Source organism: Ischnura elegans, chromosome 2 (genome assembly GCF_921293095.1).
Source record: "Ischnura elegans chromosome 2, ioIscEleg1.1, whole genome shotgun sequence".
In the NCBI taxonomy this organism is placed as follows: Eukaryota; Metazoa; Arthropoda; class Insecta; order Odonata; family Coenagrionidae; genus Ischnura; species Ischnura elegans.
In genome coordinates, this window is record NC_060247.1 from 28,988,210 (window position 1) to 29,013,361 (window position 25,152).

General features: G+C 37.9%; 1 protein-coding gene across 1 annotated transcript; it reads right to left on the bottom strand.

Annotated features, from left to right (window-relative positions):
- LOC124153502 (putative ankyrin repeat protein RF_0381) lies at positions 1 to 25,152 on the bottom strand. The gene is made up of 8 exons (XM_046526704.1): positions 24,890 to 25,152; positions 9,089 to 9,336; positions 7,720 to 8,061; positions 6,315 to 6,440; positions 5,083 to 5,268; positions 3,836 to 4,079; positions 1,948 to 2,192; positions 1 to 1,181 (listed from the first exon to the last, which is right to left on the bottom strand). The coding sequence occupies exons 2-8, from the start codon at positions 9,215 to 9,217 to the stop codon at positions 867 to 869; spliced, it is 1,587 nt and encodes a 528-aa protein (XP_046382660.1). The 5' UTR covers positions 9,218 to 9,336; positions 24,890 to 25,152; the 3' UTR covers positions 1 to 866.

A 25,152-nucleotide genomic window follows, 5' to 3' on the forward strand; every position in this document is an offset into this window, starting at 1 on the left:
TTGGAACAAAGAAATTTATTGTAGGAACCATGCCTCCCTGAGTTTTTTTTTAGGATTTGCTTCTTCTCTCGTATAAAAGTAAAAACATTTACCTTTTAAGTTAAGTAAAGAAAATACATAATTGTCATCCACAGAATGACAGTAAGTAATTCGTTTATCTGGCTCATAGAGACAGAATCAACAATAGTTATACTTAATTGCATAGCTGCACAGTCATTTATTTTGTGCGTTTGAGCTGCATTTGTAAACCTGGTTTTCACCGATATCCACGCTGGTAAAATCTGACTGCACGTTAATCAAACATGTGCTCAGCGTGCTGCTAAATTTCCTCCAAACTTTGCCAGCCTCGGTGAGTTTTTAATCATAAATATACAGTAATACTTGAGGAGGAATGGCTCTTGGCTCTTGCCTACTGAACAATTATGAAGACACAATTAACACATACTGACCCTATACTCGAAGATAATATTCAACACGACTCTGTGAATGCTCGTTGGCTTAAGGTGCTTATTCTTCAATATTTGCATCGAATTTATATTTTTTCTGTTCTAAACACTACTAAATTAATGCTCATAATTAATGAGAGCATTAAAATATCTTATAATCCACAGCTCAATGAAATGCAAGAAAGACCCGTGGAAAATTAAGAATATTTTTTTTAAGAAATGCGGAAATGGACTAAAATTCTTGAGCATTAAATTTTGCTTCTTAACTGAGCATTTATATCAACATATCGTCTTGATGAATATATAATATCACATAAGGATTCTTTCATCGACTAACTTAACATCTACAATATTTAAATGGACATTTATAACATAATATTTTGTGATAAATATGTATAATGAAGGCAGGGAGACGTGTCTTTAACGGATTTCGTACATCAAATATCGGTGAAGGATCTGTGGCAATGGCAATTCATGCACCTTGTCTGGTAACGACAAGCCCATGTACTGCCTGATAGCCAGACGGCACTGATGTCTCAGGGATAAGGGTTGTGACGACATGGCCAGTATGATAGACTTCTGTGCGGGCGTTAGCAGAGGTGATCGCCGGATCATCAACGGGTCATATCCTTCTGCCGCTTCCAGCAGGAGCAGTATCTGCGGTCCTTGGGTTGGTGCGTGGGTTAATGAGTTCAGGATTCCCAGAGGATGACGGAATTGAGTCTTCACCACAACCTGAAAGAAAATGACGTATTAAATATTTAATAATAAGCACACATTATCATCATGACACATGTTATAGAAATGATATTAGTACAATAAATAGTCGCGTATTAAACCCTTCCTTTGCTTTTGCTCTCCTGAGCAATTAAAGTTTCATGTAGCGGATTAATTATTGAGAAGCTTTACTGAAGAAGAAAGCAAGTAGAATATTAGTACGTTATTTACTTATCATTTGGTTATTCGAATAAGGATTTCTATAATTGATTTTACTGACAGTAGAATTTATCTGCCGCATTATGCATTTGAAAAAATTGTAATCGCGTTATGCCTGATTGTAATTGCTGTTATTTAATTTCATTTCAACTTAAGTATACCTTATCAAAATTTTTCTATCATTCAGCTATAAAAGTAAAAATATGTGACGTTGCTGCTTTGTCCTTAGTTTTTAGGGTACATTTTAGAAAATTTTTAATTGATTGTTTTTAATATTCTTATGTAAGATTTCAGTTTACTTCAAAACATCAAGCAACTCTGGCCATTTTTATATTTTTACTCGGAATTTCATTGATTGCTCGTGGGGACGTTTTTATGTTTGAAAATGTTAATTTCAGTTACTATTTCGTGTCACTACGCTTTTTTCGCAAACTTCGAATTAATAATTCACTTAATGACTTGAAAGTATTAGTGTAACTATTAACCTCTCTGAAGGAGAAAAATTCAATGTGAACATTCATTGGCAAATTTTCATGGGGGATAATTTATGTTGTACAATACTCACTCTGGCTCCGTATCTCATCAGTAAATTCAGCACAATAGGACAAGGGTTTTCATTCGAGGCCAAGTACTCTGCGAGGACAGGTCGCAAATTTGGACCTCCATCTCCGCTGTCCACTATTAGGTTAGGATCAGCCTTTCCAACTCCCAGCAGTAAATGCAAAATTTCGGCGCAGTGAGGAATTCCATCGGCGCATGCAACGTGCAGTGGTGTGCCGATCACACGGGCTGGAACATTGGCATCAGCTCCTGTTAAAACAATGAAATTGGTTGGTGGATATGGTACTGAGAATAGGTTGTTTACTTGATTTTTGTTTGTCACGTTCGCGTTATAGAATTCAAGGGTACGGTTAAATTTTAGAGCTTTTTGATTGAAACCCAATTGGTTTTCAATTCGGATAAGAACTGGAGTTCAGCCGCCTCTCTATACTGGGCTAGTTCAAACGTTTCCCGATCGATGCAGGTTGCTTCTTGGGATAAGGGAATGATTTTATTATAAATGTATTGACGACATCATAATATTGAGGGAATGATGGCATCATTATAATCAGTGTGACAATTCGTATGTCTCCAGTTGGTGTAAAGAAGACTGGTCTATGCTTGCTACGTATTCCTTTGCCTAGCCCAAATTTTTAATTACATTTAATTATGACGGCTCCATTATTGTCAGCGGCAATAGAATTAGAGCATGGGACATTATAGAGAGGATCTTACGCTTGAGGATTCGAAAACGAAGGGAAAAATTATCACCATGCCGGTATTTAATCTAGGTACTCCGATATTATTACTGTTGCGATATCCCAAGTGAATATTTGTAATATATGGTTGTTGCAGATGATTCAGTGACGACATTGTGCTAGCAAGACTTGCTTTCCGTGTATTCCGATGTGACCAGGTTTTCAAGATACGATTACGGTAAAATTAAATTGGTCAGCTACGCTTATGATGCTACGCTTCTACTACTATTTGGTTTTCAATCACAGGGTAAGATGAAGTCCTTTAATCTTTTATATCTTCGTCTGCCCCGTCAATTATAGCGAATAATGTCTACAGCAACCTCGAGAGGTTTGGCATTAACGTAATTACATAATTTAGACATACATTTATGCTTTATTTGTATTTACTCAAAAAGCATCTTCAGAAAATTTACTGTACATTATTTTCTAAAAATCAACAGAGGGTATTGATTGAGGAGAGAAATTTGATGCAGTAACTGCAAATACTACCCTCCTTAGTGTGAAGAGTCGTAAAAATGTGACACCATAACACTACTAGTGGATATTTATAAAAATGAAAACTCTCTTCTAATATCGTACATGATCTGGGGTAGAAACCAATTACGGAAAGTAACTATCAGACAAAATAAGTAACAGGATATCAGACCAAATGATATGCTACAGTTAAATATACAGGATTTTTATACTATTTGCTAATAAATTACGCAGAAAATTCTATCCAATACAAAAATATTATTAAATTTCTAAACTATTTTCAGCGTTTTAATTGATTGTAAATAAATGTTTTGCTGAATTTTCATGGAAGAAGATATCAATTTATCTGGAGCACAAGATGAGCAGTCAAGGATATTAGCAGAGAGTAGTGTTGAAGTTTATTCGGGATTGCCACCGGATAAGGTTCTCCATCTCTGCCGACGTTTCGATGGCCAAGTCGTCCATCGTCATCAGGGCTGATGACGATGGACGACTTGGCTATCGAAACGTCGGCAGAGATGGAGAACCTTATCCGGTGGCAATCCCGAATAAACTTCAACATCAGCATACGCCGGGAAAACCTCAGATCTTTCTTCGCAGAGAGTAGTATTAGGCACCCTTGGTATAAGGTATATGATCTACTGACGTAATTAAAGAGAGCTATAAATTTGGATATCTCACCAGCTTCCAGCAGAAGGCGAACTATTTCTGGATCGCCCCGTAGCACGGCCAAATGCATTGGAGTTGGATATCCGTAGTCTGAGGGAAAGTTGGGTTTGGCGCCTTGGCGCAACAGGAGGTTGACAGTGGCAACATTCCCGGAGAGGACAGCGTAATGCAGCACTGATCGAAGATCATTCCGCTCGTCCGCGCAGGCGTTCACATCGGCTCCAAACGATATTAGCAGGAGTACTGATTCAATACCCTGTTGCAACGATAACCATTGTGCCAATGTTTATTAACTTTTTCTAGTCACATAACTTTACAACCGTTTTATTTTAATGAAACTATAGTGGTAGAATGTGGTTCCATTGGATTAAAATGTGAATATCTGACCTTTTTTGCTTAAAGTAAAAAAACGCCTTCAAGTGACTTAAAATAACATCATTCTATTATCTTTAAACTTTCCTTGGATACATTTCTTTGAAAGTTTACATTCTGTGTGAACTTAAAGCCAAAAATTTTGGGAGGCAAAATATTTTTACTTATACTTTTGATGATTTTTTTTAAATGTCCATATTTTTGAAATGTTAAAGTTTTATTGATAATGATACTCGCGAGAAAATAATTAAAGCAATTCTAGCTTTTCATTTTCATTGCGGTTATTCACTTACTATAATTATTAATTTTAGGACATCAGCTTAAATATGTTACTTGAATAAATGAGGTTATTGAACCCTTATAGTGCCGGAAAGCGCTATTGCGCTCTTCCTTTCTCTCGCGAAAAGTGCCAGGAGGATTATAAAATTAGCTCATATTACCAAAAATTCGTCAAATAATACTATATAAAGGTGAAACCACATATGATAATGATTTCCTAAAGTTTTTGAATATGTACCTTTAGTTAGTTTTGAGGCCTAATTTTTTCCTAACCTACTGCAAAATCAGCAAAAATGCCTCGGCACTTTTAGCATATTACCTAGAAAATTAGTTGGCTCTGAAAAGGTTAATTTATAACTCCTTTTGTTATTCAAATAATTTCCTTAATTTAATTCATAATGTTTTCCGTTTTTGTTCGTTAATTTGTGAAATATTGAGATGCTTATTAGAACGAACATAAAATACCAATAAAAATAAAGGAGACAATGAAAAATACAGAATCAAATTAAGGTTAATTATGCATTAAATATGAATCTGAAACGAATAATCAAGTATTTAACTTGATCAGTAGGAACAATCCATAATTTGTCGTTTCAGGAATTTCTTACTTGTGGTAGTCTCGCTGCTTTCATCAATGGGGTGAGCCCGGCTCTGTCCCTTGTGTCCGGGTCGGCTCCGTACGTAAGCAGAAGGTGAAGTACGTCGACCTGCATTGGTGGTACTAAGTTGATTTCTGCTCCGAAGAAATACCTCCTATTGGGATCCGCGCCAGCCTCCAGTAACATTCTCGCCACCTGATAAACAGTGGACGAATACCTTGAGAATTTATCACTTGGTGAGTGTTGAGAAAATTTTGCAAAGTAACTACACATTTATGATTTTTATTTGCTTGACAATGCTCACCTACTGCATTGTTTTCAATAATAGCATTAGCCCAGTGATATATCCATAAGAAACGTATACACAAAACATAGTAAAGAGAATAGCATATATAGTAAATGACTTAGCACAGATGAAGTACTAGAAATAACTTAATGACTTCATTTTAATGGAGATCACCCAATGCCATCAGATCAATTTCTGGGGTTTTCATCCAAGTCAAAGGTGTTATCCCCGATAAGTTTCAGCAGCTTACTTCTCAATCGTCTTCAGGGATGTAGTGGCGAAGAGAGGGAATCGTTACTTCAGCCCTGAAAATGGTAGCGGAGCAAGCTGCCGAAACATTTCGCTCATAACTCCCTAGCACACATTAAGTTGGAAACCTGAGAAGTTTCTCCGTATAGCTTTCAACGGGAAATCCTCAAATTCTGCAGAGATGGCCAGCTAGGTTTGCAAATGCGTACGAGGGCAGAAAAAAGCACCTACGTTCTGAGGAAGCGAATTGATAGGAGAAGGTACGCAGAAAAATGTGAGCTTTGAGTGAGCGACAATCTGGGAACTGGTTATTGAAATAGAGAGTGTACGAGCTTAGGAAGGGAATGGAATTTATTAATGAAAAGAATTCAGGGCAGTCCGTGATGGAGTTGAGAATGTTGCGATTACCTTTCAGGTCACTTTCAACGCGGATTCAAGGAATATTGCAAATGGGGAGACAAGGCAGAATAGTGTCAGTCCTTCATTAGGATTCATAAATTATTTTCATGCTAGAAACTCTAGCAAATTATATATACGTACAAAAGTCCTCAAGTTAGTATAGTAAAAATAAAGAACCAAATTCTGAAATGTCGCGTACCATAGAGAAATTTGGATTATAAGCATTACATGTATGTTAGGGGAGTGGGCGCTATACTTCTCCCTGCATTTATTATTTGTTGTATTGTATTGCATTGGAATAAATTACCTCCAAATGTCCATTTTTGATTGCCAAGCGTAGCGGTTCATCACACAATTCGGTCCTTGGGAATAGTTTCTCCTCCACATACACAGAAACCTCTGGTCTCTCTCTTTCCTCCCCTTCTCCGGCCACCTGCCCACGAAAAATAAAAGACGGTCTATTTTACTTGATTTGCTCAAATTTTACGAGCTTAGTTACCGATACCGATTTTATGTATAGATATATTTTTATATTGGTCATTTTTTGATCAATAAGATTCCATGTTTGGATGACTCTTTAAGGGTATTTTGCGGGGTAGCTTGAATTTTAATTTATTGACCGATTATTGAAACCACATGCATGTTTCATTAATTAATATCATTCTAAAAACCGTGGGAAATACGGTAAAAAAAAGCCTCTGGGGCTATGGTCATCCGATGATCTCAAAGAAAAAAGCACCAAGTTTTGAAATACCAGAGGAAAATTTGAAGAAATCTTGAAGCGAGCGCAAGAAATACCTAAATGATAAATACGATACTTATGCTAATGCATTTTTAAACGGTCTTCAAAACAGCAGTATCACATCATGAATACAATATAATGTACTTCAGAGTTGAATAGATCTTATTCACAATATCAGCCTAGCTGTAAAATATATCATTGAATTCGGCAAAGGAATTGAATGGAGGAATTTTAGGCTGCACAATTTTTTCTTGCTATGGAACAACAGGTTCTGTCGAATATTTAAACTTCATAAATTGGGGGGAGTTTTCCAGACCCCTGGCCCTCTGGATGAGGGGCCTCCTCACAAACATGGTAATTGTATTCAAGGTGTGCCTCGTCTATTTCAACGAAAAACTAAACTGAGTTCAACTAATAATTCTGAATGGGGAAATCCCGGGTGCTGTTCTGGGAATACTTTGATGGCCGGAAGTGCCTGTTTTAAGAAAATTTTTGATTTTCAAGGACCAAAAATGGCTGTATTGGCTACATTTTGGTGAAAAGACAGATATTGAAATTGATTAATATTTATTATTAATTTTATATCAGATATTAATTTTTCTGTGATTATTAATTAAAAAAGTATAAAAAGCGTACGTCGGGAGTCGGGTTGACTCGCAAGGCTCAATGGGCCTTTTTGCAAAATTTTGATTTTTCAAGTCCCAAAGTCGGCTTTTAATGGCTACTTCTACGGATATTATGAAAATATTATCCTTGATTGATAACAAAAACGTATAAATTAGAGCCTATTAAAAATAATTTTTATTTTTATTCGTTTTGGAATGAAATTTTGTCGTTCAAACTAGCTGAATACTTTTTCTTTTTAGCGGTATCGTACACAAATTTCGATTTCATCCTGAATAAATTTCGACGAAATGGGAGGCTGTGGTCCCTTAGGATCCGCCGCTGCGTTGGGGCGAATCCTTCTCACCTCGTTGGCGTCCCTGTTCGCATCTGGTGCCTCATATCCGTCCACTCTGTCATTTCCATTCTCGTCCCGTCTCCTGCCTTCGTCTTCATCGACCAGCCGGCTGCGCCCTCCTTGGCGTCCCCCGAGTCGGCGTCCCGGCCGCGGCGACGGCGGCGGGAAGTTGACGGTGGCCCCGTGTTCAATGAGCAGTGCCACGAGGTCTCCGGAGCCGTGCTCGGCCGCCAGATGCAGCGCGCTGTAGCCGCAGTCATCTCGGGCGTCCACGTCCGCTCCACGGGTCAGCAGGAGCTTCACCGCCTCCGCATAGTGCTGCCAGACGGCATAGTGCAATGGGCGCAGTCCCTGGAAGCATTTAATAAACACACGGTGAACCGGACGAGGAAAAGTGACATGAAATGACGGGCTTAGAATAATCTTTGACTTAGCCTGAAATATGCTGCCTCAAATTATCGAGCTTAGTTACTCTTTAACGATATTGAAATACATACTTGCAATTTTACACGATTATAAAATTAATTACGACCTAAGTTTCAATGTTAGCACATCATCTTCAAGGTGAAACGTAGGTTGTAAAAAATTTTAAGGTGGAAGATTGCAAGTATTTATTCCAATATGGAAAAATTCCACTCCAACGCGCTTGAATCTTCGGATTTTTATACTCTTAGCGATATTCCTCCAAAGAAAATTGGGTGGAGCAGGTAATGGCCGAATTGAATATTGAAAGTAGGTAGGTGTCGTGAAGCCATTTTAAATAAGAATTTAAGTCTCTGGAACCGATTTTCAACCATGCTCGAGGAGAAGAATGTGTAATAATCTGTCGGAACACAGGGTAAGACTCTCTTACGCACTCTGCGTCCTTGACAGGTTATGTCACATTCTCATTCCCGATGATGGTTTCCTACCAAGCGAATAACCGGTTTTAGATACTTTGGTTCCTATTTTAATTGGCCTTAGGATACACTCTTCTTATTTGGATATTCATCTATATCTGCATGACATTTGAAGAGTGTGTGGCCTCTTTCAATGAAATCGGGCTTAATTACGCATTTCATCATAATAGTTAAACACTGTTTGGAGAATACGACAGTGTATTAGGTAGCCCCAATGTTTCCTGAACGACTCAGGTCTTGTTTTCAAGCAAATCTCGAGGCTATCGTGGGAAAAAGCGATGAGCATCAATGAGGAAACGTTGGAAGCACCCAACCAGTAATGTGAAGAATCATCCCTGAACTTTTTATCTGTAGTGAAGAACGCCAGTATAAATTTTGATTGAAGAGATCAAATCGTGTACTTGAGTGTTCCTAACTGATGCCACGTGCCGTCAGTTTCGCGAGAATTATAAGTGCTGGGATTAGGCAGTTGAACTTACCTGGGTTACGGGACCGTTAGCCTTGGCACCGCATGCTAGTAATATGCGTATGTCATCCAGTGGTGCCATCCGCACGATGCTGTCCGCCAGTTCCCGCTGCAGCGGATTGGTTATGCATTCAGTTGGCATCCTTGAATGCAATCCGGCCTCTAGCGCCCTTCGCTCAATTATTCCTCCTCACCTCCCCTTTCTTAAACTAAAAATATCCCCTCCCTTCCACCTCCCCCTTCTCCTCCTCAAAAGTCCTTCTGTGAACGGAAAAATGAGAAAAGCCGACAATTAGCATTGCTGTAAGGTCAATTTAGGGCATCATGTTCTTTTTTTAAATTACGATTTCAAATTGCTATATTATAACAATCAAACATCATAGTATCATTTTCATCAAGCCATCCCTTTCCTGGCATTATAGGGTGAATTTTTGGTATTATTTACATTTTGTAAACGCGATTTGATTTTTGTGATTTGACCTGTAGATTGGTCTTAAAATATGTATTTTTTTGCAAACCTTTTATCTTGGTAATTTTGGTTCCCGTGCTTATACAGTTTTTCTTGAAGAAAGAATTACTAGTTCTTCTTCTTTGTGGATAATAAAAAGAATTAATTTTTACGCGGGAGAGAAATTTTAAAATGTAATTACCACATAATTCAGTCGTTATACGGGAGAATTCTACCATTTCCAATCAGATTTACTGGTGTAATACACAGTGAGATGAATTTTCTGAAATTTCACAAATATCATGATGCATTATCAAATTTTAATCAACCGCTTGAGGTGGAATATTGCGTCGAGATATCGTAAAATCCTTTGTTCATATACCATCATATTCATAAGTATTAATGTTTCCAACGATATCTGATTCACTTTTACTCGCCGGCACATACATTCAAAGTACTTCTCGACCTGATGTGAAGCATACTTCGTTTGAATGTACTTAAAACTGTGTAGAGGGATTACACGCATTTGCCTAAATGAGGTACAGGACGAGAAAGTAGGATTTTCCATCATTCATGGATGAAGCGTACATCGTCACAAGGCAGATGGCTTATGTCGACCCACTGACCAAACTCTTTCGCTCCTTGACGAAGCTTGGATTTAGGAATAGCGGGTATGAACTTGAACTGAGCCACTTGCTGTTTTAAATCCGTTCCACCTCCTTCCCCTTTCTATCTTCCCCTCCCCACTCACTCTCCCTTCCCCTTATCAGCTCACAGGGAGCGTTTTGAGTGGCACAAGATGGACAGCAAGCGCATCATGCGAATCCCCTCCCTTAGAACTATTTCTGTCGTCCGGGAAATTAATAATGACGGAGAGACGATCGCTTTCAGAGTCACATCCGCGAAGAGAGCTCACAGTGTCATGACTTCATATCTCTCAAGTTTTCATTCTGGGTGGCGGTATTAAACCATCTTATACAGGTGAGAGCGGCCTCCCAAGAATGTTTATCCTAGCGAAATCGAACGCTGGCCATTTCAGTTTTTTGTTGTCTCATTGACATAGGCATGTTTAGGTTTCTGTTTACAAATTCAGTATCTGGGATAAATGATTATTAACTGAATGTCATAATGAATAAAAAATAAAACAAGCACTACGTATTGACGGTGTGTACTGTGAAGAAGTTAGAGCTTTTACCCATTTTGTTATCTTGGGTTTTTAGGATTGAAGTTTACAATTTATATTAGATTGTTTGTGATTTTAAACTTAATTTTGTGTAAATACACTTATATTCATTAATTATCACCTTGCTTATTCATCTGATGAAATGAAAATCTAATAAAAACCTCATTAAGCCAGGGATTAAGTTGAGATTAATAAGATTAGGCGTTTTTTTATGATTTTTTTCGACAAGAAATAAGAATATATCTCAAAATATGTAGTTATTTTTTTGTAATAAATTGATATGCATCCAAAACCTGTCAACTACATTCGGGGAACCTTATTTCCGGTGTATTTTTCGTCTTCAAGAACCGAACTAACGATAAAAAGAGAACTGCATGAATGGTAGTAAGTACCAATTTCCCTTAGGTTATCAGTATTGGATCGTTTCTAGCCTGGTTAAAAATCCACTGTTGAAATTTCATAGAATTTTCAGCGATTTTTAGTACTGTCCATGGCGTAATTACCCGTTAGTAACAAAAATTTCTTTAGCATTAGTAGGTATTGGCAATGCAAATAATGGCTCCATGGTTGCGAGGCATATATGAAATAAAATGATGCAGTTGAAAGAGTATTCTAGTAATGATACTTTCAGTAAATTTTTGGGACCTCTACGATGCCTGTGGAATATGAAGTGAGCCCAACAAACCTTTTGGTATCTACTTTTTGTTACTGGCGTTATTTCAAAAAGTAACTTTTCGAGTCTGTGCCTACCTGTTTGAATTACGCGTGAATGGCCTACTTTAGAATATTATTTTGCAGTTAAACTATTTTATCTTTTATCTCATCATCACTGGTCAACAATCCTAGGATTTGTTTGACGCAGCTCTCCACTCAGTTCTCCTATCAGGTAATCTTTTCACACCTACGTATTTCTTCTCTTTCACATCTCTCTTTACTTATCTGCTACCTAAAATATTTTCATATGTAAGTACTATATCTAATTCAGTTGGAGTGTGCGACCTCTTTGATGCTTAAATATATTTCCTTATACTTATACTACTCCTTTTGACACGAATGTGCTACGCGGTGCATATTAAACGCGAAAACGGAAACACATTGCTAAATGAAAGTCTTTGGGCATTCTCCTTTAAGTTATAATGCCTCCTAATGTTTTTTTAATATGCGAAATCTTAAAGATAAGGATAGAATTAGGAGAAAACGGTTCGTTAAATAGTTGACCAATGAAACTGATGTTGATGGTGGAACGTGACCTTTTCTTTTCGGTATAACGCTTTGACAAAGTTGGAAGGGACGGTTTTATACGGAGGCTAATTTTTATAAAAATTTCAATCATGTTTTCAAAAAGTTTAAGTGAAAACTTTTACCGTGAGTAAAAGGCCCAAGGGAGAATGTAGAGGGAGAGTTTGAACCTTCTTCCGTCCGTCACCGTGACATTTGGTCTAATTTTATAATTCGGATCGAAGAGCGAGCCAATGAAAGAGAGAAGTGCATTTCCTCGCACAAACCTCAACCCCTTCCCCTATGGAACGAAAGTTTGACGGCAGGGTGAACGCGAGACGAGGGGTGGGGGGAGGTAATGGGAAACCGTGGCCTGATTAATTACGCGCGTACCTCGCGGCGGATGCGAGTAGTGTCCCCCTAGCAACCTAGGTACCCTTTGAGGCGCAATTATGCGGAGAGGACTGATACGCTTGGACCGAACCTCTTCCACGCACTTCTTCTCGTTTTCTGGAAAATTGCCCCCGAGCCGAAAATATTGAGGAATAAACGCAAGATCCCACTTATTCCGAGTCGGCAATTATATTTTCGTCTCTGAAACTCGAACCATTTAATGTTTTTTTTAAACATCCCATCGTTTTTACGCTCAAGTTCGGAGTTAGGATCTTACTGAATCCAAACTGCGTTATCAGAAACTATCAAAAGTAATAGCACTGTGGCAAAGTGTGGCAATCGTTACTTAAATACAAGTGTAAAATACATAAAAAGTAGTTCAAAGTACGGTATGATATCATGTATGCTTGATGCAAGGCTGTCATTTGGAAATTTTTGAAGCCGTATGCACCTAAATTACTCAGCTCTTATTTTTAAGAGGAGTTGTATACTGTCATCGCGTCGCTTTATATCTGCGTTTCGTCTTTCAAGTTCGGAGTTAGGATGAAACTGAATCCAAATTCTATCATCAGGAGCTATTAAAAGTAATAAATACATGGAAAATTGTGGCTTTTGTTACTTAAATACGTAAAAGGTTGTTACAAGTATGGCAGGGTATATCCATACATGCTTGATACAAGGTTATCATGAAGAGATTTTCGAAGATGTTTGCTCTTTACTTATTCAGCTAGTATTTTTAGGAGAAGTTCCAGACTATACTTATATACATGTCTTTATGAATTTGATATAAAACTGTTAAACGTGTTTGTAATTGTGGGTATAATTTATGAGTAATAGTAGAATTTGGAAGAGGAATTCGCTTCCTTCCTAGAATGTATATAATTTGGCTAAGTTCGATGTTTTTCAACGCACAAAAGTTTGCGATTAGAGATTTCTGTTGAATGACTGGATGAGTTAATGGATCTCCTATTTCCGGGCTTTTTCATGATTGCTGATTTCATTAAAGCAAAGCACCAAGTATTTAACTCTGATAACGTCCTCAAAACACGTCTTGGAAGATGCAAGATGACTTATTCTAACCTTTCGGATATAATGATAGACGTGAGAGAGCGAATCAGATTCTATTACGAAAAGATTGCAAGACAAGCACCGGATATGCAGGGAAAATATACGTGGGAAATATTTGATAATAAGCACGTGATAAGCAGTGGGCTCCTCATTTTATACATGCTACTGTATGTCCAGCGACGGATTCAGAAAATCGAGCAACAAAACAGCATAGCAGTGATTCCTTAAGCCGATAAATGGCATCTAACCACGCTGCAAAAGTTCACGCTCTACAATTTTTGTTATCAAGTTCTCGTATCTCATGCGATACGCGTTAATTGCTTATCTGGATGAATCGCGTAGAATACAATACTTTCTCAATAGGGTTTATCAATTCATCATTCGTTGGTTTAATAACACTTATGCAACGTCGCGATGACGGTGAAAGTTCAGCTGAGTGTTTTGTATGTGGGTGGTTGCCTTTGGTGTGAATACCACAGATGCTGGAATTAATCTATTCGAGCAATTATGGCTTATATATTTTTTTATTTTCTGCTTAAATACTAATTTTTGCGCCATTATAATGCTTGTTATCACACCAATAGATAAGAAAAATGTTAGCAGTTACCCTTAACAAGCGATCAAACAAAATCAAAGGCTCATGTCATATTCAAAACATCGTTTTCAGTTGCATATTTTTTTGAAATCCCGTTTTTGGGGGTTTTTCATAACCTGTAAATCCCCTGGTGATCACCAAACATGGTATTTCTAACAGAAGTTTGGTACAAGGTTACGAACCAGTTGCTCTCTACCAATGAATATGTATTAATTATCTCTAATGATACACCGGCGACGACGCGAAGAAGAAGGCCATACAGCGGAACGCTAAAGCTCCACTATTGTCAACCACATTGCCTGGTCAAAGCAACCTGATGCCGCAAACGTCACGTGATCTTTTGAGCGTCGGTAAAATTCACATTAAGTGATACGGGAAAAATTTCCTTAGGATCAAATTGGCAATCGAACCGCGTACCTTGAGTATTGCGGGCCTCTGCGTAGACCACTACGCTATTCAAATTCCTTAATTTCAATTGCAATTTCATTGCCATTAAAAAAAACTTGGCATCGTGTGGTCTGCACTCAAGGCCTGGAAAGTCGGGATCCGGGGTTCGATCAGGTCCAGGGGAATTTAATCTCATGGCATTGGGTTCGTTCACTTAGATAGGAAATCGTAACTCGTTGAAAGAATTGAATAGATAGAATGGAACAACAAGTTATTACGACAAAAATCTTCCTAACTCAGCCCAATCCCCGAGTTTTAAAGTAAAAGAAAACATTAAAGATGCGTCTCACTCACAACTTCGTAAATTGATGATGTCATTAGAGTTTCAGTTCTTAAACTCGTTAAGGAATAACCGCTCATGGATGAATGGAGTCACTCACGATAGTGTAAACAACGACAAACATCGTGAGGTCGATGCGAGGAGAAGAGGAGTAGCTGAGAAGCGGTGACCCACACGGCAAGAGTGCGTGACGACACGTACTTATCTGCGAGAGGGCCATCGATTTATTGCCTTAAACAGCTCGTAAAGTATGTTAAGGATCGGAAATAGAAAAATATGGGTCTCTTTAATCTTTTAAATCATATCACATCAAAACATCAATTTAACACGATATTTTTACGATATAGTGACCTATCAATTAAAATTGCTGTCCGTTTTGCATCCGGGTCAGGATCTCCATTCTTGCCGAAGTTTTAATCGTGAGTCTTCAATCCGTTGATAACTATTTTGAACTTCCATCCATTTGGTCCGACGTTTCGATGGAAGACTCGAAACGTCGGCAACAATGGATATCCTGACTCCGCTTGCAAACCCGACAGCAATTTGCCGACATCGTACGTCGGGAAAAATTAAGAACTCTCTTGACCCAGTAAGGTTTTTGATTGATCGAAAAATTCTTCTCCTTTGAGATATTGTCTTTCTACCGTCAGGCCCCTATGTATCTGGAGAGAATTTTTAATGTATACTAGCTGAATTTTCATAGATAATTGCGAAAACCAAGGAATAAGTAATGTAAGTAAAATTTAACTGCATTCCATCTGTCCTATATAGGACGCGTATCTGGATGGAGACCGAGCGAATTTCACGCTAGGATGCACATCTCTCCAATAATATGGACTCCCTCTCCTCAAGACCCCCTTGCAGTTTTCTCAACTCCCCCTCCTCCCCTCAGTTCCCCCCCCCTAACCTTTCCCTGCTCCTCATACCACCGTCCTGCACCCCACGCTTCCTCGTACGTCTAAAAGCGGAGTCTATTCTCGCCGCCTGCTTTGATAAACGTCCCTCGTCTCCCCCCACCCCTTCTCCTTCGCGAGTGCAAGATAGCAGGGAATCCCCAGGTTCCTGGAAATGTTCGCCGAGAGATAGAGGAAGAAAGGGAGAAAGAAAGATAGAAAGAGCGATGGGGCAGAAGGGTATCTTTCGCTCGCCACATGTTTCGCGAAATCCTCCTCCCTCCCACTGCGAAATCTACCTTGCTTTTGAAAATGGATGAGCTTTCGGGGAAGTTATTTCTGATTCCCTCCGTTTACGTTCAGATTTCAGCCTCCAAATTGCTGTATTTGTTTGACAAGGTCCCTACGGACATTTTGGTCGAAGATGACGTTATTTGGTAAGCCTCGTATTTGAAAGTATTAAAAATATCCATGCATTTTTTTTGCGGAGACAAAGGAATAAGTAATGCAACTGGAAAAATGTTATAAAATAAAAAATTAGTAATAACGGAATCTTTTACGCAAAATATTTTGTTTGAAGTGCCATTATGCTATTTTGAGACGGCAAGAAAAAATTTGTCAAGAAGCTTAATTTTAGTAAAGGATAAAACAGATGAATTAAACTGATTAAGTGTGAAATGAGAGTCTACTGGATATATGTAATGAGAAAAGAATGTTTCTAAGAAAATTTTGGTCTGTTAAACGCTGATGTGTCTATCAAGAAAATTAGTTAGCCTTATGTGTGTGTAGCTAGAGAAGCAGCCGGTGGCGTAACTACATTATTAAGGACGTGGGGCATTTATCGGCATTGGCCTTACCCAGTTAACTTCCATGTATTTCACTCGCATAGAAACAAAACAACATAAAATATAATTAAGCCATTTGATGAAGGCGAGGGTTGGCAAAAATCTGCTCCTCCCTTCACCTCCTATTTGCGCCTCCGTGATTCGTATCTATGCGTAAATAATTTAGGTTCCTCCAGATTCATCGTAAATATTTGCTCGCGAGAGCCAAAGCCCCTTCCTTTGCATCTTCTGAAGTTCCTGCCATCGTATTTTGCGAACTTCTCCACATGGAGTCAAAATCTACCCAGCGTTTGCAAATGGAAGAGTTGTCGGAAAAGGTATTTTGGGTTTCTTCCGTATAGGTTACGATTTTAGCCTACAAAGTGGAAGTAGTTGTTGTGATGAAAGGCCTTTTCGAGTACTCAATGTCCTTTTATGCTCTTTTCTCCTTCAAGGATATCTATTTCTTGCTCGGTAAACTGTATGCTATACTTTGAGAAAACTTTATTTTGCTGGTTGTCCTTGGGTCGGAGGTTGTCCTTTTCCCTTGGCAACGTTATTTTTTTACTTCATCTTTGAGCGTAAAATATATTTTCCTCCGATTAAGTTTCAGTTAGGGTAACTTCATCAACGTATTTATTGTCACAATTTGAACCACCAGAAAAACAATTTTACTCAGCGTAATTTTTGAAGATCCATCGAACAAAATAAATCATAATTACTAAAGGCTCAAGTTTAATTTTTTCCCTTTAATAATGAACACGTGGTGGTGAATATACCGTTTTATTAGTTGGCTAGGAAGAAATGACATTGCCACTCCAATGTTAAATAAAGAAATCATCCACTATTTTTGCTACTACGGATATCCAGTTGAATTTAGTTTCACTACTGGTTTATAGGGACATATATTTTCAAGAAAAATAAATCCCTCTCTCAATTTTCGATACAACTGCTGCTCTAATTCATCCAGCATTTTTGCTACTCCGGATATCCCGTTGACTTTAGTGACGCTACAGGTTTACATGAATTTTATTTGTTCAAGGAAAATAAAATCTGAAACGTTGTTGGTATATCGTCCATAAAAAATAGCATTTTGATACATATACACATTATATTCATCACTAAGCATTTCCCTACACTTATTTGTAGAACTGTACCTATGCCTTTCACTCGCTAAGATCAGCTGTGAGGTCAGCAAACGCACGATTTCAGTAAAAATGCGTACATCATTCTTAATTTTGAAAAATAATTATGAAAAAATATTTATATGACCTTCTCTCATTGTTTACATTCTGTGATGGTGAAATAAAAATGGTAATAGTTCGCTGTGTTCGCGTTCCTTCTCCAAAATTCAATGATACTGCATGTCCCTTACTGAACTCACCTAAGCACTATACTATCTGTTGAAAGATCAGCCTACGCTTGGTTAATGATCATTTTACATAAATTATTTATTTGGATATGACGCGGGATAAATAATCTTGGAGCAAAGCGGTGGAAATATTTTGCATGCTATCGTAGAAATTTACCCTTTGGGGCGGTTCGTCTGCGGCAGTAGACCAAATTCTCATTTTTTTTAAGCTTATCGCCTTTAAATCTCCCTGGATTGCAGATATAAAGTTATTTATAGCTTAGTGGAACACATCACAAATGATCCCTTCACCCCAGGATATTTTTAGTGAGCATTAAGAGAACCTACTCGGTGGGTATCATAAAATAAATCTACAGCTGGCGTAAGCGTTTGGAAAATGCCGTGTTGGCTGGAAAGTTCCGTGGCTACAGAGAATTGGATCACCACAAAACTGGCTACGCCATGTCAACGCAAAAGGTTAGGGATGAAACAAAATTTATTATCTTGCACTTGTCAGGGGATTAATTTGTTACCTAATTCTGCCAGGGTAGGAATATATAAGTAGAAGTATTTAACCTCAACGTGATTATTTAGAGCTTTTATCTTTACTCTTTATTTCAAGAGGTAATATTGTAATGGCGAGAAAATTTTCTCAATACTATGCTATTACAGATCCTAATCATTTGTACCTGTGAAATTGCTACCGATAGAATGGTGTTGGAATTTCAACCAGATTGGTTAAAAAAAATACTTTCTCAGTTGTTATATGTTCAGAAAATCGTCAGTTTAGAGGTTAAAAAATATTTTTTCCTCTCTTTTGAATATTTAAAGTAAAATGAAAAGCATATCTTCTTGCGTAAAATACATGCATTCATTTTTCTCCCCACCTACACTTCGAGTAAAATGTAATTACTACATATTTTTTTATATTTATTCTAGATTGAGTACATCCGGGGTACACCCAGCCTGGGTACTTGGGAGTCATTTCTCATGTATTACTTGAAGTAATACTTAAAGTAATTTTCATTGTTAATATTAAGCTAGGAAAATGTAAAAAGTTGTTTTTCCTCTCCATAAAAATAGCAATGATTTAAAATGAAAAATTTTGAGCGTATGTAAACGTATGCACATATTAGAAGATAATGGGACAGCCTGCATCAAAATAAATATTCAATTGACTCCTGGTTTTGTAGAAAACCGGAAGTAGGCAATAAAAATCGTTATGGTGTCGTAGAAGAAACAAGTCTGGATGAAATATTGTGTTCATTGACCTCTAGAGCTTGTGTAACTAGTATTTTTCCGTCGTAACTCGCACCACCCGGACCCAGTGGCGGATACAGAAAAAACTCAAGGGGGGGGCGCAACATATCTTGAGTTGTCTTTACTTTTATCGTAATAAAATATGATCAAGTCGCAGGCAAAGTATTTGAAAATTGTATTTAAAGTGATTATAAACATGTAAAAGACAATGCCATCTTATGATATAAAAAAGTTACAATTGTGGTTTTGCAATGTTCGGCAATACAAGCGGACCCGCAAGGGGGGGGCGCGCGCCCCCTGCGCCCCCCATCTGTATCCGCCACTGCCCGGACCTATATTGTACGCTATGTATTCTTTTTCCATTTATCGATAGGGTCTGCCCAATTGTCGGATTATTTTTATTTAATATTGTTTTCCTGAGGCAGACCTTTGAACACATCGGACAAACAATCTTCGAATTGCGCACTTGCCTAGGGAAAGAAAAGTTGTGAAAGTCGCAAGATTTTTGCTTATTCCAGGATGAGCTTTAACCTAACCTGCCCAGAAGAATCTTCGGATCGAATCACTAAGTGAGAGCGGTATTTTGAATGAAATCCACTATTTTCAAATCGTTACAACTTCATGTTAGTTAAAACACTTTGTGGGGTATGTCGTCGCGTCAATTTTCGGGTTGCTTAAACGTTTCCCGGCTAGTCAGTTTTCGAAGAAAATCTGTTTTCAGGAGATTTCCTTGAAAAAGCCACCAACACAGGTCGGGAAACGTTGAGGCCACCCGAATATTGACGAGGCGACATAGCTTAAGACATAAAAAAATAACATGACGAGTATCCGCGAAATTTATAACGAAGAATTACGCTACAACGTCATTATAAAAGGCGATGCATTTTTTCATTATTTGCTCCATTCAAAAGGTGGCTTTATCCTCACATATGAAGATAATAATTTGTATTGGTTGTATGGCACGCCTAACTGCCTATAGTTCTTCTTTTTAGAATTATGTATGGCTGGACTTATTGTTTTCAGGGCAAGGGAAAGAAGGATATGATTTGGGAGGACTACGACGCAGGAGTTTGAGGCGGGACGACTCGGTCTCGATGCCAGCTGATAAAGCGTCCGCCTTTGCCAAACTTTCCATCTCCTTTCCCCTATCTCTTTAACATTCAGTTATTGCTTCGCCGGCTCCTCTTTGTCTCCCCTGCGCAATATCATCGTCCACACCCCCTCACTGCCATTCAATTAACAGGTTATTTCCGTGTTTGATTGCAAATAGATATCTGTGCACAGGGGGCCACAGCTGGTAGAGGTCCCCTTCAAACATCAGCTGATGGCTCTTTGGTAATATAAAGGGTTTGACGTCCAGAAAAACTCATTTCTGGCTTTCCATATTTATTTTTGGCATTTTTTTCTATAGGAATTATATGAAACTGTCGTTTCCTTGTCCTAATAACCTGTAATTAGTCTTAAGCCAATCAGAGGATTATTTTGTATCTCAATCTCGTTTATTCTACAGTCATTGCGATGAATTTTGTCCTGGATTAAATTCTCGCGCCATAGTGTATATTTCATGCCACGCCGAATATTCGAACTTTATTTTCAATATGGATTAAAAATTAAAAATGGTTTATTTATCTTCGACTGCGGTAGAATTTCAACATGTAAGGAAATTTCGTTGACTTTAATTATCGATGCAAATTATTACTAGTCCTCATTAATTCAAAACAAGACGCAAATGAATGACGAAAAAAGCCACTCAAGCCATCGGTTTATAATAATCTCTAGCTTTTTAAGCTGTGATAAGTTACTTTAATCTCCTTGCACTGGATAGGTGTTCATGATTTTTTTTTAAAGTTTTCCTCCTAGATAAGGGAGCATTCTCAATTTATCGCATTAGTCTTCGCTATCTACTACTACTAGCACTTGATGGAATTACTATTAAGTACACAGGCTTATGTGTTCTTATTTACTTTTGATGCTAATTTTAATGGTACTTTCTTTCCTCACGCCATCCTGTACCTCTTTCTGAAGTTAATAGTAAATTTATGCTCATTTATTGTTCGTTCATGATGAGTTGTTTGCACTGTACTTGATGTGATTGACACTTTTCATGTGAATGCCAACACTTGTTGTGAAGAGATTCAATAATCACACACGCTAATAATTGCTTTCTTTTTAAATGCGGCTCGTCAGCAATGTTTCCTGTATTTTGATGGAGTATTAATCTTGATTGTGTGCATCGTGATAAGCTTACTACCACTTTCCTAAATACATACTGGTATAATGTCAAAGTGGAGTATCAAATCATAGTAAGACCTTTAGTCGTAGTTTTAGTAGAAAAGTCTTATTCTCAGATGATTTTATATATTTAAATAGGGTACTATAAAATAGATCCGAACTGATTGAAATCTCCCAACAAGCCGATTGACACATTTGAAGTTCTTCGCAGGCAATATTTCTTTTACTTTGTGAACAAGGTAAATTTGTTTTTGGTTTGGTGAAACAGAAGCTCATAGATCATTGAGTTTTGTAGTCATCACATTTATGATCCGATATTTTAGTGCAAAACAGACGTTTTACATGCTTTGAGGGAATGCTCTGAAAAAACGCCACCTAATTTACCCCGCTTTGTGAGGTTTGTGACATATACCAAGTGTTCACTTAGTGGAACTACATATCTAGAGTGCGAAATGACTCACTTCGTAATGTTCCACAAAAAGTTATTATTCCAACCCTGGTTTTCAACAATTAGATAGTCAATATAAAGGTAAAACGACTAGAACTTAATAATGATTATGTAGTAGTTGAAGCCAAGGGTCGGAATAATAAAGATTTGTGGAACATTACAAAGTAAGTTATTTCGCCTTATCTGAGAATTAATTCCATCTACAAGATAGCCCTTGATAATGATATGTTATGCTATTATAACTTTTTTTATGGCTTTATTCCACAAAGTAAACAAAGACACGGTGAACAGTTCTAGAAATGCAGCATGGTAATCGTCGAATATATCGGTCCTGTCATTTACTTTCCCCTCCTTATCCCACGAGTAGTGCATATGAATCGGAATCATTGCGATGTGGACAAGTACAACGTCCCGTCACGGAAGACCTTTTACTATTGCGTGATCCTTTTGCGAAAGAGAAAGGTCTCCTTGGCTAGTAGTGAGGGTGCCTTTTCCCAGAGAAGCCCTTTCGATCTACGTCGCCCATTTCCGTAAACCCTCGCAGGAACTCGGCCAACTGGGAAGGTCTTACCTGAACGATGACACGGTGACAGCGTGGATTTGGCGCACGGGAGACCCTCTGCGCGTGTGTGTTGCAAGTAAAAGTCGCGCTGTCAGTTCCATTCAGTGTTTCCAGCTGTCGACAGTCCAACGGACGAAATCTCACGGATAGGCTCCACCAGAAGCTTAATTTTTTTTTTAGGAACCGGAAGTTACGGTGGTGTATAATTTTAAGGTGTCCAAAAATTCTGTTGGCATCGTGGCCGGCTGTAATTTTTTCCCTGAGAAATCGTCCTAAAGTCTAATTTCTGTCTTTTCCATGCTCCTTTCGTCGTTGAAGAGATTTCTTGTTGCCTTGTGAAAATCTAGCCGAGTAGACCGGTCATCATGGGCGGAGTTTTGGGGAGGCCAGGGGAACCTGACCCCCTCAAATTATATGGTAATTTGTTCGAGAAAATACGAAATATGTATATTCAAGTACAATGAAAACAAAAAGATTGAAATTTTAAATAAACTTTAGTCTTAAATAGAGCTTGAAATATTTTCAGAGGTTGATTTAAAAAAATTTTCAGGAGCACGTATGAGCTATAGAATACATCTAGGGGGTGTTCCATAGCCCCTAAACCACTCTAAACATCACCCATGCTGATCATATTGGGTAGTGTAAACATTACCTTTGTTCAATTTGCGTGAAAACAGCATTTTTCGAAGTCATTGTTGATAAATCTCAATACAACCTATCATACGTAGTAAAATTGTAATGCATTGGCTGTATCGTATGGTGCGGTACCTTAAAATATTTTACTAGTTGTGGAAATTTTTTTCTCCGGCAAGAACTTGAAATGGAACTGTTTTTTTTCAAATTAATATCGTCAGTCGTATCAGTGTCAATTATGTTTTTTCCACCGCCTTTCTTCGTCAGTGTGATTTTTGTAAGCCACCTGAAAATTTTTGGCGCCAAGAGAAAAAGTATGTAGGTGAGAAGTTGTGTGAAAATCAACCTCGTTCAGTCCGACTTTCCATTTCCTCCAAGTATTTGCAAAGATAAATAACAGTTTTTAGAGCATCAATATTATGTATCTATTTAGTTTAAACATTTTCATGCATCCGTTGTATCACTTTTGTACGGTGAGGCTAGTAAAAGTTATCAGTTAAAGTAAGAGAGTGAAAAATAAAAATCATTTGTTGAGTAAAATTCAGTATTTTCAAATTATGGACATCGTTCTCACCTGTCAGGACTGATGTGAAGTTATTATTATAATTTAAAACATGCAATGATATCAAGTTGAATTTTTAACTCAGAAAATATTCTTTGCAATTATGTTAAAAACATCGCAGCATAGAGAAAATTGTTATTTGCAACAATGTTAGGTGCGGGTATACTTTGCTATCAAAAATATTTGCGTAACTATGCATCAAGTTCAATTGTGAATGTGTCTTACATGAATTCATAGCTATTAGGAATTTGGAGTTGCGAAATTTCTATCTAAAATTTTTCTAATGAAAAATTACATAATGAGTGCAAAGGTTATGGGTTCATTGTGGCTTAGGTATAAATTAGTTGTGTGATGCAACTAAAGAGTCCAGTCACATTATAATTTCAGAAACTTCAGCTTGAAGGAATAAATATTTCAATTCGTTTGCTCTTTACAAGCATATCAAGAAGAGTAATAGATATCATAAACCGGATTTTGTTCCAAATGCTTAAGGAAAGCTTCATGAACGTCTTATCTCCACGCATCACAGAACGATTGCCATCTTGGATTATTTATATTGACCTAGACAACTTTGGACCAAATTCAAGTGTCGTGCTTTGAACTTCCTACGCTGTATATAATATGATGTTGTAATGTTGTTGCCAGGTGCGGTCCTCGAATTTTTCATAATTCTTTCCGACATATTCCACCTAGATTTAATGATTATTTTACCCTATGGGAATACATATCGGGAAATTGCGCTTTTAACTCTGCGTGCATTTATAAGCTCAAAGTTATCATGCTCACTCAACGGGAATCTTTAGTGGATTATAACATTTTTATTGTTCTTGAAATATGTAAGCAAAGAAAAGTATGACTGATTGTGAGTTGAATGAATAGCACAATCCCCTCATAGTGACGCACAATAGATGCATGTAAAAATAAATCACTTTAGAGGAATCAAAATTCCTTTCATCGGTCAAGCTCTTTTGAATTCATAACCAGATAAGATTTCACAGAGCGTATGAACTCCAGTAAAAATCTAGTCCACAAAAAATCGATCCCTATGGATTAAACACAATGATATCGGCCTCTCAGGACAGAGGAGGCTCTTTCTGGTCAATAAAATGATTTCATCCACGGAGACTAATGCTAAGGTGGCCAATTAACGCGTCGTAATATCGGCCCTGATTATCGAAAACCCATTTCAGAACACGATAGTCCATTATTCATGTTATTCACCGACGAAGCACCAAATTTTCCGTCACTCATCAGTCCCTTACTCACTCAAACAGTCCTTTGAACACCTAAACGCACATAGTTGACTTTTATGTAACAAAAATGGCCTTTCTTGTCACTTTTCGCACAGAGTCATCCTCAGGAGTCCACGAGGTAGCAGACTCTTGTCAAAAACCCGAAGTTGAATCCTTCCGCTTACCGGAATTGCGATGAAGGATCCTCTTCGGATGTGCGGGGTCGTGGTTCGATCTATTGTTTTCTCCCAACAAATCTTCTCCAGCCACCTCCTTTATTTACCGGTTGAGTTGTCGAAGCACAAAATAATTATTATATTGCGTTCAGCGTATTTCTCCTCCCTCCTTCAAGCTTTCTTCTCTCGTCTTGTCAACGTTGTTTTCAAGTATGGCGTGGGCCGCGATCCCACCACCCTTATATATAATCACTGGTCTGCGCGCGGGTTCG